The sequence below is a fragment of the Genypterus blacodes genome, unplaced genomic scaffold (genome assembly GCF_046128005.1).
Source record: "Genypterus blacodes isolate CSIRO-AG114 ecotype Tasmania unplaced genomic scaffold, CSIRO-AGI_Gbla_v1 ptg000051l_1, whole genome shotgun sequence".
Taxonomy (NCBI): domain Eukaryota; kingdom Metazoa; phylum Chordata; class Actinopteri; order Ophidiiformes; family Ophidiidae; genus Genypterus; species Genypterus blacodes.
Window position 1 is genome coordinate 203,002 of NW_027466863.1, and position 15,776 is coordinate 218,777.

Sequence of the window (15,776 nt, forward strand, 5' to 3'; positions counted from 1 at the left end):
CACCCACATGTCAGCTTGTAAAGTCGTCTCTGATATTTAAGAATTTATCGGCTGATCAAGTCTAATTACCTAGTGCAGTGGTTCCCAAACTTTTTCTTTCGCGCCCCCTTTTTTTGTAGATCAGAAGTTTTTCGCTAGTGGTTAAATTTACAAGTCGATGAAGAACACCTGAATGCATCATTTCGCTCCAAGTAACCCACAGAACCCCATCAACTCAGGAACCAATCAGGCAAAATCATAGCAAAGCGAAGGAAAAAGATAGATGAAAACAATACAGGAGACCATTATAAGTAAGTAAAGTCATAAAATAGATCAATCTTAGACAGACAGTGTGTGTCCCATGCAGAAATACACGGACAACCTTTGTTATATGATCAACAGAAGTGTGTGAATATGAAAATGCTCTTCCTGTCATTACTACACTGCAGCTTCTGGCTCTTTGGTGGTCATTATGAAGGATTCATGGTGATGTAGGAGCATTAAAGCAGCAGAGTGATCTACACAGAGGCCTCATAACCCAGACATTCTTCTTCATCTGGTTTTATCGTGTTTAAACTGCAGACTGGGGCCGGCTGGCTGCATCCTTTCATATTAAAACCCCCACACCCGTTAAAGACGCACCTGCTGTAAGTCATAAACGTAAATGAGCTCCTACATGAAACATCCAGAAACTCAATAATAGACTAAATACATGCAGGAGTCATGCATGCCACTGACAATTCATTTAGAATGGATTAACCAGGAGTCCTCTTTGTTTCTTTAATGTGCTCTTCTCAAAGTGGAAACCCAGCAGAACCCAAAGCTCATCCAGAACATCCTGATACCAGAACTAATCCCGCTGCTTTGATGTCAGTGTGCAAGGAGGAGACGTCTGCTAATGAGTTGATGAGGTGAAAAGTGTCATTTCAAAGGGAAAGATATGAAACCAGGCCGGGAGGAAGATGATGACATTCTCAGAGTCGAAGATGACCCTCCTTCACACACTCTTCACACTCATAACAGACAGCGGCGTGTCCCAGTGTGACAGCTCTCTCTCTTCCTGTGACCTTTCATCTCCGCCGATCAGCTCCGTCTCCGTGCAGAGGCGGATCAGAGCACTCTGGGTTTGAACCTCAGGCCTGGATTCTGTTCATGTCGGCCTTTTGATGAGGGGAGGAACGAGAAGGAAGAGAGGAGAAAGAGGAGAATGCAGCAGTTTGTAGATGAGTGTGATGAACTGTGAAGCAGAGGCAGGGGGGAGGGGGAGGAGGGGTGGGAGGAAGCTGTCAGGGTGTGAAGAAGCCGCTGTCACACACACACTCACACATCACAGGTTCACCAAACACCTCGTCAGACTGGCACCATAACAACAAGCTACCGGCTGGAGAATCTGCCTGATCGCCGCGTTTACTGGCGACTGTTCAGATCTTTACTGTGTGTGACGGCTCGGCCAATCAGGATTGAGAAGCGCACACATCCAGCCCAATACATTCAATTCACTTGTTGCAGCACAATCTAATTTGTAGGCGTGGCCACAGGCTGCACTGGTTTCCTTGCACAGATCTGAGATAAGAACACAAAGCCAGAACCACAAGAAGGACAAAAGGAACTGATTGCGCTTTTAAAAGGAAAACAGTAATGAAATAGAAATACAACAATTAGGAGGATAATGTGTGTGAGGGAAGCTGATCGCCCAAGAAAAGTCTGTTTGTACGTTGATGAAGACTGAAAGAGGTGTGTGTAGCTGCAGCTGATCAACGCGGTGCTGATTTTAAAGTAGCACTGTGTATAACTGCTGTTTGTGTAATTTGGGGAGAAATAATAGGAGTCAGAAGCAGTTAGAGCCTGCAGAGGGTAAACGCAGAGGAAGAGCACTACTGTATCTAAACGACAAGAAAAGGAAGACATATAGAGCACCGCACCCCACTCAGTGTGTGTGTGTGTGTGTGTCTGTCTGTGAGTCACCCCAACATGCACAGTGGAACACACACACAGACACACACACACACACACACACACACACACACACACACACACACACACACACACACACACACTAAAATAATGAGCACTTTGATTTCCCCTCAACCTCCGGTCTGAAAGTGCCGCATTCAATTTCCCTTTTTACAAAACGCTGCTCTGTAAAAGTACAAATTTGATGCGGGAGTACTCAACATACAGACATGTTTTCACCATGACAACCATTCGGAGAAACGCACATCTCTCTCTCTCTCTCGCTCCCTCCCTCTCTCTCTCATTGGAGGCGCGGATGAAGGAACAGAACAAATACAAATGCTGCTAAAGAGAAATGAGACTTTAGAAACAAATCCATGAAATATTGGAGCAGTATTCTTGTTAGACCGATGACCCATGTTGCTATGTGAGTGATAGTCCCTGCTTAAGCCCCTGGAGGGAGATAAGATCACTAATCATGGCTTCAAATGATCAACTAAGGAGACTTTACAAATGATATGATGTAATGAGCCAATTTGATCAAAAGTAGGCTTTACGTCTGCAGGCTGGGAAACTATAGGTGTTACTTCAGGTCAGGTCATAAAGGTTTGTGGTCTTTGTCACATTTCAGGATATTTGTTTACGTCTCGACCCGTTTAGTTTAGTTAAAACTGTGTCCCAACATTGATTTACGCTGCACATAATGTGGAACAACACCAATCTGAACAGTGAGTCCAAGGACTGTGAATGTGAGGCCACGGCTGAGGGCTCAGAATGATGCCACACAAAGCTGAACACCCTCCAGGGCTGCACACACACACACACACACACACACACACACACACACACACACACACACAGCCTCTGCTCCCCAGCACCAGGCTCCATTTTATCTCAGATTATTTCAGTACAGCACATATGATGCTGTTAAGGTGCTGTGTGTGCGTGTGTGTGTGCGTGTGTGTGTGTCAGTGAGCCTAGTACCACACTTATTTAACACCCTCCTCTTAAGTGATAATCTATTCCCTGACACCTACTTTTCACAGATCCCGTCACGAGTGTGTATCAGCGTATGCTCGTCCCGTTTGGCTGACTGGAGTGCCGCCTGGACACACACACACACACACACATACACACACACACACACACACACACACACACTTTTAACGCTAAGAGAAATACGTGTTAGATGGTTTTCTCTACATTATCCTGGATTCCTTTCCTGATGATAAGGACCACCTGTCTGCTAAACCACAGTCACTCTCATATGAAGCAGCTCTTATTAGACGTGTACTCGTACTCAACAGAGTATCCAAAAATACACCCACAGCTCCACTGTAGTAGATTCACCAGTGCCAGCAGCAGAAAGGCTGCTCCCCCTTTCTCTCCCTCCCACTTCCCTCCCTCCCTCCCTTCCTCTGTTACCCTCTGCCTCTCTTTTTTACTCACTCACTCTCTCTCTTTCTCTCTGGCTTTGCTTGCTCTCAGTTTCTTTCGCTTGCTTCCCGTCAGCAATTGTTGTGTTACTTGTGTCTCCTTCATCCACATTTTCACCTCTACTTTCCTCCCTCTATCTCTATCTATCCAGTCTCTCTCTCTCTCTCTCTCTGTCTCTCTCTCTCTCTCTGTCTCTCTCTCTCTCTCTCTCTCTCTCTCTCTCTCTCTCTCTCTCTCTTCACAGGTCAGACTCACCCTCCATCTCTACCCAAACGCTGAACCTCCCTCTGCTCCCTCTCTCCATCTGTTTCTCCTATGCATCGCTCTGTGACTGAGGGGAACTGGGACCTGACTCTCCCATCTTCCTCTCCTCCTCTGTCTCCACCTCCCCGTCCCTCTCTTTTCCCCTCCTTTCATCTTCTGGCTTCCTAACGGAGGGATAATGTTCTATTTCCAGCTGGTGATCATGGCTGGGACGGTTCTGCTGGCATACTACTTTGAGTACACGGACACGTTCCCCGTTCACGTCCAGGGCTTCTTCTGCTTCGACAAGACCTTCTCCAAGCCGTACCTTGGTCCGGACGACACCAGCAAGATCCCACCGGTGCTCATCTACTCGCTCGTCACCGCCATCCCCACCTTCACGGTAAGCGTTACTGTGTTATTGATTTATAAATGTGTGAGTTAAAGGAGAGAGAGAGAGAAAGAGAGAGAGAGAGAGGTGTGTGTGTGTAAGGGCAGTGATAATGTTTGTCTATGCAAACAAAAGTTGTGAAAGTAGCCTGCAGCTCAGATATTGAGTATGTTCAGGATGTGTGTGTTGCTTTGGTGGACAGACTGGTTTGTTCTGATCCCTGGGTTCTGGCAGCGTTTGGATCAATCATGTGTCATCAGATCATCTCTGGTTTCCCTGCTGAAGCACTGATGTAGTGAGCAGATTGGTGAGCTGCATGGAGGATACCCCCTCCATCCTAGACTTACGTGTGTGTGTGTGTGTGTGTGTTGGTGTGTGTGTTTGTGTGTGTGTGTGTGCGTGAGTGCGTGCAAGTGTGTGCGAGCGTGTGTGTAGAGACAGTGACAGTGAGAAAATAAACATGAAGCAATGCATGTAACGGTTGATGGTGTGTGTGTGTGTGTGTGTGTGTGTGTGTGTGTGTGTGTGTGTGTGTGTCTTGGATAGGGGGTGTAGCTGAGCCCCTTGTGAGTTGCGAGGCAGTAAGCATGAAATCCGTAACACCTGGCACCGGACTCTGAGCACACACAGAAAGATGATTGCACCTCAAAAACACAACGGAGCAAAAAGCGGCGACGGAATGCCGTTCATAACCACAATACAGAGCAACGACAGAGCGTCCAGATGACATCCACAGTGTCCCACAGACATGAAACACAATCCAGCACAGATATGTCCAGATCTCCTCTCCAGAACTCTGTACACACTGTAGGTGTTAGGGAACCAAGAGGATTGTGGGAACACTCTAATGTGCACTATAATGTGATCTGTATCCAGACACGAGGCAATATGATCCGCTAGTCTGACTGTGATTGGATGTTTTCCAATTGGAATCTATAGAGATAAAGTTTGGCTACTTCTGGATCAATAAAGGTTCTTTTGAATCAGGGGGCGTGGCTTTCTATTGCTGTTGGACCTTCACAGCCATAATTCACAACAGTAAGTTATTGATTATATGTATTAATGGTTCTGCAAAGACAATAGCGCAAGTTTATACAAGTTTCAGTGAGAGCTTTGGAAGTATCAGCTAGTTTGTGTAGCTAGGCAACATGGCTGGATCGACTGTGTTTTCATTTTAAAAGATCTTTTCAAAGTGCAAGCCCAAAGGAGAGACCCGTCCCAGCCCAGGTCACACACACGGAACCGTACAGTAATTAGCCACCGCTGCATCTGGGTCAGCATCAGATTCCTCCCAGACCAACAGAGGGCACTCTACCTGCCTGTCAGCTCCCTGGAGGGCCCCAACTTCTAATTAAAAATCATCAATCATGTTTAGAAGTCTCCTTATAAGGAGGCGGTGGGCTGCTTGGAAGCTGAGACAGGACAGAGGGGACGTGACTTCCTCCCACCCCCGTCTGGAGATCACATCTTTAATACACTCTTTATGTGCCGCTTCAGTAAAGACACTTCACTCTCTGTGTTGCAGATATTTACATTATTATTATTATTATTATTATTACGATCATTTGGCAGACGCTTTTTATCCAAAGCGACTTACATTACATTACCACCCTTCGCAGAGGGGGGAGCAATTGAGGGTTCGGTGCCTTGCTCAGGGGCACCTCGGCAGGGGCTCGAACCAGCGACCCTCCGGTTCCCAAGCGGAAGCTCTACCCACTGAGCTACTGCCTCCCTTACAGATCAGATCAGATTTGTCCTTATAATCATTGTTGTTGTGCTGGAGCTCTTATGCTCTTTAAACCATGACCTCTAATCTAAAGAATATAAAGTATATACAAACAAAATGCACCTCAAGGGAAAGTGCTGTATCTGGAAGTTCACACAGACTCAGACGCTCACACAGGCACTGGATGTTGGTTCATTTGGAGGGCGTCTTGAAAGTTTGCTTAAGGGACCTTAGAAGCCACTTAAGCCTCAGGTCGGTTCACTTGTATGGAGCAGATTCGCTCAGACAGCAGACCTGCATCAGCTCTTCCCCTTCATCGGCTCACTTTTGTCTTTTTCTGTGGCTGTAAACCTCTTGTGACGTTTTGCACCTGCAGAATAAATCTGAAAATGTGGGGAATCAATAATGTCAGCATGTATGTACACACACACAAACACAGACACATACACACACACACACACACACACACACACACACACACACACACACACACACACACAAACACACACACACTGAATATGTGACAGAGATTACATTATATGATCGCAGCAATAACAATAACAATCACATCATTCAGACTCAAATAAGACATAATAATAGTTCTGGCGTCTCTGAGTGCTGATAATGACTACAGAGAGCAGCTAACAGCGCCCACATGCTGAGAGGTCTCATCACTCCTCAGGGTGAAATGTGTTGATTGGGAGCTGTGACAAAACATGGGTGTTTGGAAAGGTCAGAGAGGTCAAATATGAGCTGGGTGAGAAGGTGTTTTGGGGCAGGGGGGCAATCTGGAGAGCCAATCAAGTCCAGATAAAGTCAATCCATAGGTTATAAATGTTCTTATACGTGGCAACAGACATATTATGGATGAAAACACCATAATAGCTCTATAATTATAGCACTTTACTGGTGAAGATGAGGCTGTAATCGTACAAAAACAGAAGTATGGTGATGTGAATGCAGTGCAGGAGCGTTTGGGGAACCGGAGGGTCGCCGGTTCGAGTCCCTGCCGAGGTGCCCCTGAGCAAGGCACCGAACCCTCAATTGCTCCCCCCTCTGCGAAGGGTGGTAATGTAATGTAATGTAAGCCGCTTTGGATAAAAGCGTCTGCCAAATGCTCGTAATGTAATGTAATGTAATGTGTGTGTGTGTGTGTGTGTGTAAGGGTGTGTGTGTGTGTGTGTGTGTGTGTGTGTAAGGGTGTGACTGAGAGGCCCTGAGGCTTCCTGTTGGTGTCCTCAGATCATCAGTGGGCTGTCAGTAAAGCGGCCCCATGTCTCACCCACCGGCTCCCTGACCTCACGCCAACCCCAAAAGAAAACTCTCACATTCACGCACAACAGCACACACACGGATCAATGCCTCTCCGTCTCTCCCTCCCTTCCACCTCTTCCCTCTGTCAATTTTCTCTTTTCAGCTTTGGCCTCTTACTTACTCTTCCCCTGCCCCTCACTCTAACACCCATTTGTTTTCCACCCGACACACACACACACATACACACACACACTGATCGGTCCAGTATGCTGCTGACCCAGGTTAATGAGACAGATGGCAGGGTGGACCTCTGAGGCGGGGAGGAGAGCGTTGCTTGCTGCTGCCACAGCCTCTCTCCCTTTCTGTTGTAGAAGATGGAGAATGGGAGGAAAACCTTACAGCTCATTACAATTCACAGGAAAGAAACAATTCCAATATTCTCTCTCTCATAGTTCAGAGAGAGAGAACAGATAAGGATGCACACTTCAAAGTGGCTCAGCTCTCTGCTCTACCTATCTGTGATATCTGTACACATTTACCACACTCCTCTTGCTTCCCACTCCCCCGTTGGAACACAATCAGCTTTCCATCTAACTGTAGGCGAGGAAAATCACCAAAGCCGGCACGAGCTCGCCTCCCTCTCCTGTTTCTAATCAGATCATCGAGCGATCTCATCGTTCCACTGGCCACTTCTTATGTCTGATGTCACCTCTGCCCTGTTCATCTCTCCAGCGTCTTTGTTTTATCCCTCTCCCCCACCGCCCTTCTTCTTCTTCCTCTCTTCCTGCCTCTAGATTGCTGTATAGTTGATCTCTGTGTACTGTTTGCCTGACAGGCCTGGAGGCTGTCGTTGCATCAACCCTTACAGGCTGCATGGAGTGGCTGTGACACGAGAAGGGAACCTAACAGAAGCTGTCAGTTCAGCTTTTTTAGCTTTGATGGGTTTTGCAGTCAGGCAGAGAGCAGAGACACCTCAGGGGCCTTGCATGGCTGCTGGAGTGCCACGCTTCACTCAGCACCTCAGAGATCTCTGACAAATGCCCAATCTGCATCCACAGCAGGGGTGGAGCCCCGCTTCTCCACTCTTGCGGCTCTTGTGCTTGTTTGTTGTTATTTTCTTCCCACCATACATCTGTCTCATTTCCTGTTTATTTTCTCCTGTCTTTTTTTTTTTAATCCCCTCTCCATTTTGCCTCTCTTCATTTCAATTTTCCCCCTCTTGCCATAATTACTGCAATTGCAATTTGGATGAGCTGCAGAACTCATTTTCTTCGAGTGTCGTCGTTGTCGTCCTTGTGGCTTATTTATTGCTGTGCTTCATATATTTGTTTATGAATCCTTTTACGTCTGCATGGAATCCAGGTCACAGATGAACGGGTGGGAGAGTGGGGATGAAGTCTCCAATATAGAATCAAATGACCAAGGAGGAGGAGGAGGCACACATCCCTGCACGTGTGTTATATTTGTTTTTAAATGGTTGTAACTCATTAAGCAAAACAAAGAATTCAAAGAAGACCAAAATAGTCTGTGTTCTCTAAGCAGGAAGGAGAATTGGTTGGACGTGTTTTCTCCCCTCAGCAGTTACAGTCAGGCTGAGATATCAGGGATTCATATCAGGAGTCTTAAGAGAGATCTTTGCCTCGGGGGGCCGTGCACAAAGAGCACTGACTCTGAGTCTGTATCACTGCATCTGCGAGTCTGCTTCACATGAAACCACGTAAAAGTTCCTCTGTTTAAAGGAGACGGAGCTTTAAAACTCAGATTTTACTGCGATTCATGCGGTAAATTGGCTTTTTCTATCGTCATGGTAATTACCAGTATGCACTTTCTCTCTGCATGCTTTCCCTCAATGGGCAGACGACACTGAGATGATCGGACCCGTCATGTGTGCTCTTACAACAGAAGAGTGTGAGTAGTGGCCTTTGAGCAATTCATAGGTTGACAGATACAGAGTGAGGAAGCACAGGGAAGGTGAGGCAAGAAACGGAACAGGAGAGGAAAAACAAAGGCACGGAACCTATTTTGGGGGTAAACACTGAACTACAAAAGAGAGAGAGAGAAGATAAGGGTGATGTAACACATGGGGAAGGAGGTTTAGCTGCTAAAAGAATAAAAATAAAGGATCAAACTCCACTGCTTGGAGGATGAAGCCTGACAAATGCCTGAACAGATTCTCAGCAGACTAACACTGTTAACATGTGCAGTCACACTTTGTTCAATGGAATGAAGGGTGTCATTGTGTGTGTGTGTGTGTGTGTGTGTGTGTGTGTGTGTGTGTGTGTGTGTCTCCCTTCATTTGTGCACATTTATACGCATGAGCTTTTTTTTTGCCACATGCATGCGATAAAAATATCCTGCTCTCTTCACTGTCTTCATCTTCATCAAGTCGCACACACACACACACACTCATCAGTAAAGGTGATGATGATGTACACACACATACCATTCCCTTGCCAGATCTCACACACTACACTGTGCTGCAGACACTGATGCTGCTGTCGATGGTTACCGTTAATTAAAACTTCAGGAGTGAAGACCACACCTTCAGATGAATGTGAGAGATAGGAATGTTGTAGAGAAGAACTCTGAAGAAGGGAAGCTGGAGGTGGAGCTGGAGGTGGAGGTGGAGCTGGAGCTGGAGCTGGAGCTGGAGGTGGAGCTGGAGCTGGAGCTGGATCTGGAGCTGGAGCTGGAGCTGGAGCTGGAGGTGGAGCTGGAGCTGGAGCTGGAGCTGGAGCTGGAGGTGGAGGTGGAGGTGGAGCTGGAGGTGGAGCTGGAGCTGGAGCTGGAGCTGGAGGTGGAGGTGGCTCAGGCCTGCAGGCACATGGAGGTCTGGAGAAAGAGAAAGATCAAAGAAAAGGAGAGAGAGAGAAGGTTGACTACAGGTAGTGATTGACAGATGGGTGAGGAACTATAAGATAACTCCTCCATGTTTCTCTCTCCTCCCTCTCACTGCTGTATGCTCGCTCTCCACCTTCACTCCTTCTCCTCTTTTTACTTCCTCTCTCCATTTGCTGTTATTGTTGTTATTGTTGTAGTTGTGTATTTGTATTTTACAGCTGAGTCTTGACTGAACAGACCAGCAGAGACCATCAGAGTGCTTTCTCTTAATCGCCTCATAAACGGTCGTCCACAGTGTGACGGTGCCCTGAACATCCCTCAAATTGACGCTACTGATTAACTGATTAACCCCTTCCTCCCCTCTCCTCGGCTCATAACGGTGTTTAGAGGGTTGCCATGGAACCCCCCAATAGGCTTGTGTTTCGCTAATGGATGAAAGAAGTGGACTGGGCACAGACTCACAGCGCCGCCACACCAACCAGGCCCCTGCTTGTTATTAACTCGTCTGACTGGAGCGGAGTCACTCCACCTTGGAACGCCATCATTTTCCTTTTTTCCTACTCTGCCTTTCCCTTTAATTCCGGTCTTCCCAAGTGCTCCATCTCTTCAGAGTGCAGCAGAATGTCAAGCACTGTCACTGTGGGTGATAAAGGAAGGAGTATATTAAATATGGAAAGAGGAGGAATGAGGTTGATTGGTTTGTGGAGCAGGATCAAAGTTAAAGTGGCTCCCAAGACTGTCAGGGCACACGGAGCCTGTCAGAGTGATTTAAGTGCAGCATAGTTGTAGATAGTTATATCTCACACTCATAAATGGAGTTTAAGTTTGCCACTTTTGGCAGTACGGGCGTTCGAGCAGCCGAGTCTCTCAGCTGCAGTCCATTAAGCAATCATCGGTCTGTAGAGACGCTGCTGTTCACATTCACAGGGAGGGAACTGAAGTCTGTCACCTGAGCACAAACCCCTGCTGCCACACAAAGCCTCACAAAGAGAGGAATGAAGCAGGGACCTCACAGAAACAAGGAGTGCAGAGAGGAGTGAGTGTTCATCTGTATACAGCCTGGGAAATCATGTGTAACAAAACAGATAATGAGTGTGGTAACTCATTACGTTCATGTGGAAGGTGAGCTCGTCTTACTGAACACTCATTCATGCCTGAGAACACTGCAGAGCCTCAGTCTTTGATAGAATCTTACTATTATGACTGATAATGCTTCAAAATCACAGCAGGAAACGGACCACCTCACATTCTGCTTAATGTGTGGGGCTTATGCATCAAAACAAAGAATAAACACTCATAATCTGCAGTTTATGTGGATTGGAGATACTGAGCTTTAATAATATAAACACATTCTGCACTTCTATCCCTTTTTTATTCATTTAATTGACTATATTTTGAGTATAATTTCAATTATGACGGTTGCGGGGCGACAGCATGGTCACTTGTGTCTTTTCAGAATAAGAATAAGATGATTTTAATGTCAGCAGCTCATTTTAGCAGCATGCAGATGGATCTAAATGAAGAGTTACAGACATGGAGCCAGAAATCACGTCGCGACAATCATTTCAGCTCATTCATAACGCTTCCCTTATGCTTATTAGCACACCAGTGTGTTGTTGCCAGGGCGACAACCAGCACGTTGGTATGCTGCTACATATATAAGAGCTTCACGTTATAGGATGTTAAAGCAAAATGAACAAATCAGCTAAAGAACCCTGATGTTTGTGCTTTAGAGCTGAGAGCTTTAAGTCAGGAGATCTGGGTCTTTAAGTCCTGTGTGGGGTGTGGTGCATTGTGGGGGATGTTAAAAACAGAGAGGCAGACACATTATGAATGAGGTGCGGCCCCACTACTATGTTTTTGAAATCAAGACTTCCCCTTTAAATGAAGCCACTAATCAACTGAATAGCTTTCTGGTGTAATTTGCAATAAATATTTTCATCCGTTTGCTCTATGTCTTTCTTCCTGTGCTCAGATTCTTGTCGGGGAGCTGTGCGCCTTCTTCACCAAGGCCGAGGGAACCCAGGAGAAGACCATTGTCACCGCAGACTGCTGCTACTTCAACCCCCTGCTGAGACGCATCATACGCTTCCTAGGTGAGCTCATCGTTCTTTACGCGCCGGCACAACGGGGCGTTTCTGTCTCTAACTGGGAGACTGAGAGATCAATGAAGAAGGAGCTAACAAGGGAAATAGAATACCTGGATGCAAACCTGTTAGCTGTAGGAGTGTGTAACTTGCAGCATGTTGTGTAAGTGTGTGTCACAGGGCAGGGTTAGGATCCTGGGAGAACACACTTGTGCACAGGTAGTGATCAAAGACTTCCACTGATAATAATATTAATGATGTGTGCACGGTGATGTTACATTTCTCACACATGACAAACTTCCACCTAACTCTAAATCTCTCCTCTCTCTCTCTTTCTTGTATCTTCACTTCCATCTCTTCCATCTATTTTTAAATCTTTCCTCCCCGGCCCGCTTCTCTCTCCGCTCCACGCTTCATCTACCACCCAGGCGTCTACGCCTTCGGCCTGTTCACCACCACCATCTTCGCCAACGCCGGACAGGTGGTGACAGGAAATCAGACGCCTCACTTCCTGTCCGCCTGCCGACCCAACTACACGGCGCTGGGCTGCCAGTCCAGCCTGCAGTACATCACAGAGCGCCGCGCCTGCACCGGCAACCCGCTCGCCGTCCTGTCTGCGCGTAAATCTTTCCCATCCAAGGACGCGGCGCTCAGCGTCTACTCTGCTATGTACACAGTGGTAGGTTGAAGCTCGGGGAAGGAGACATGTTTGCTTTCTCTGACACCTTTTCATTCATCAGAAGGTTTGTAGATAGATGTCAGAGGAGGAGGGAGACTGTAGTTACAGATGGAAGTTGTGTTATAGAAGTACAGAAGTTGAGCTGTTCATTGTATTTGTACTTATCTTAAGGGTCTCTGATACAAAGTAAGAAACCTTTAAGCATATTGTTTTAATTTAATCTCATGCAAATCTCCAGGAAGAGGACAGGAAGTGAAGATTCAAGACAAATATAAGATCTTACCTTACTATAATCTGCTGAATAAGTCTTTGCATTTTCTAAATTAAACTATCAAGTAAACAAAGGGAGGAAATGTTTGAGGAAAGATCCTTTGTGTGCATAACCTTATCAGGTTGTCATGGTGATTTCAGTGCGTACATGCTTGTGTGTGTGTGTGCCTGCATGGCTGCCTGTATTTGTTGTGTGTGTGTGTGTGTGTGTGTGTGTGTGTGTGTGTGTGTGTGTGTGTGTGTGTGTGTGTGTGTGTGTGTGTGTGTGTGTGTGTGTGTGTGTGTGTGTGTGTGTGTGTGTGTGTGTGTGTGTGTGTGTGTGTGTGTGTGTGTGTTTGTGCGCGCGTCCTCCTCCTCTTCAGATGTACGTGACGCTGGTGTTCAGGACCAAAGGCACACGGCTGACCAAGCCCACCATCAGCCTCACGCTGCTCTGTCTGGCCCTGCTGGTGGGCGTGGTCAGGGTGGCCGAGTACAGAAACCACTGGGCTGATGTCTTAGCGGGATTCTTCACCGGAGGAGCCATCGCTGTGTTTCTGGTGAGGAAGATGGGGGAGGGGGGTGTTTAAGGCAGGGCAGGTTAAAGGTCACGCTACTAACTTCCACTCTCTCTCTTATTCTCCTTCTCTCTGTCTCTCCCTCCCTCTCTCTCTCTCTCTCTCTCTCTCTCTCTCTCTCTCATCCCTCAGGTGACTTGTGTGATTAACAGCTTCCAGCAGCTGCAGCCCCGCCCCGCTCCCCCCCGGCCTCAGCGCCCTGAGTCGGTGCTGGGGATGCCCATGGTGACGCTGCCCTGTGTGGAGAGTCCACTCGAAAAGTTAAGTGGCCCTCAGGTAAGGGGCGGGGTCGGGGGGTGAGGTCGTAAACGTGAGAGCAGCAGGATACACACCCCGCGTCCCCTCACCTGAATCCTTTGTGCTCCATTTCCTGCCAATCTGAGTTCACACAAACTCCTAATCTCCTAATCCCAACAAGAACACCAGAGTAAAGGAGTTCTTTCACATTTAGAGGGAAGCTCTGGACTTTGTGAAGCATTTGGTGGGTGGAGTGCAATGAATTCAGCTCATGCCTCAAAGATCTAAACGTAAAAGAGAAAGGAAAGTGACAGTAAAAGGGAACAGCCGGTCTCCCTTCGGTGTGTAGGTAACATTCTCTAAACCCATCCTGAGGCCTCAGCAGCTGTCACAGTTTAAGAAGCACTTTGAAAAAACAAATGAAGCTAAATCAGTGAGATTTGACCAATATGGCCGTCACCTTCCTCTTCCTCTGAGTGTTTGTATATGTGTGTGTTAGAGCGATGCATTCTGCCATTTGCTGCAGTTTCTTGAGCCCTAGTCTGATTCCAAACTCGTCCAATCACATCAGATCTTACATTAACCTTGAATTTATAATAACTTTTGATTGTTTACTGACTTTTTGGAGCTTTTTCACCTAAAAGTTCACTCAAAACAAACACAGGCCTGTAGCATTGGAATGCATGGACACAGTGGGACGTCTGCTGTCTGTCTGTCTGTCTGTCTGTCTGTCTGTCTCACTGTCACTAACCCTCACTTGCCTCTTTTCCTGTCTCCCACTCTGCTGTCCTCTGGCTCTGTCCCCTTGTCCCTCACGCTCCTCCAGCACCCCGCACTCTCCTCTACCTCCCCACCTTACAACACCTACGTTCAACCATTCTAACCAACTGTAACCCTTCTCCTCCACTTGCTGTCTCTCCGTCCCCCCGTCCCCCCATGGCCTTTTTCTGTCCCGGTCTGTCCATCTGTCCCCTCTCTCCCTGCGCCATCTCGGACATTGCTCTTGATTATTATTTCTTCACTTTTCTCTCTCCTTCGCCCCCGTTCTCTCTCTCTCTTTCTCTCTCTTTCTTACCGCTCTCTTTCCCCTGCAGACTCTGCAGGGATCTCCGTTCACCGAGATCACATGACCATCAGCCCTATCGGTTCCCCGCAACCCCCGATGTCCTCATACCGTCCCGCTCCATTTCCAGCGAAGTCTAGACCAGCCTGAGCAGCCCTCGTCCCGCAGCACAGCACATCCAGCAGGGCGATACACAACGCTGCAACGCGCCTATTCTACGCAGGTCTAGACCTCCTGAGATACAGACAACACACACAGGCACGCACGCACACACACACACACACACACACACACACACACACACACACACACACACACACACACACACACACACACACACACACACACACACACACACACACACACACAATCCAACTGCCCCCTCCTATGTCCAAACCTCGGGGAACCGATAGGTGAACTCTACTCAGACTCTCCCTTTGCTGGACTCTCAGTAAAGTAAAGACTCTTTGATTTTTCAGTGTCAGGTTCTTTTTCCTTTACTTTCTCGGTCATTATTCTGTTTTTTTTTTAAGACTTTTGATTTGATTGCTCTTTACTTGAGCACAGATGAGCCAACATTTCATCTTCAGTGCTTTGCTCTGCAAGGAAAAAAAAGCACATAAAACTGTGACCTCTGGAAATGTTGTGTTTGCATTGAGAGCCGAGCAGGAAGTGTGACTCCCAGGGCGCAGCTGAGACGGCAGCAGGTTGCCATGTTGGACCAAATGAAGCCACTACAGGATACATGTGCTCAGCAGACTTATTCACAAGGAACATCCTGTTAGCACACACACACACACACACACACACACACACACACACTAATACTTCAGTGGAAAAATGCTCCATTGCCGGCAGAGTTTTACTTTAAATAAATCCTCAAAAGTATAAATGTAACTTAAGTACAAATAAGTAAAATACAGTAGTATTGAAGAAGAGTATCAGACAGCTGATGGGCTGATAGAGCTGCAGTTTGGGAATGTTTGTGGCAGAGAAGAGAAGAAGGAAAGAATGAAGGGTCAATGGAAGGAATAAAAGAGGGAAAGAGAGAAAGGGAAG

General features: G+C 47.0%; 1 protein-coding gene across 1 annotated transcript; it reads left to right on the top strand.

Moving 5' to 3' along the window:
* Nucleotides 1-3,811: 3,811 nt before the first annotated feature.
* On the top strand, nt 3,812-15,219 carry plppr2a (phospholipid phosphatase related 2a). The gene is made up of 6 exons (XM_076150145.1): nt 3,812-4,015; nt 11,800-11,920; nt 12,340-12,590; nt 13,223-13,399; nt 13,550-13,677; nt 14,749-15,219. The coding sequence occupies exons 1-6, from the start codon at nt 3,812-3,814 to the stop codon at nt 14,855-14,857; spliced, it is 990 nt and encodes a 329-aa protein (XP_076006260.1). The 3' UTR covers nt 14,858-15,219.
* The last annotated feature ends 557 nt before the right edge of the window (nt 15,220-15,776 follow it).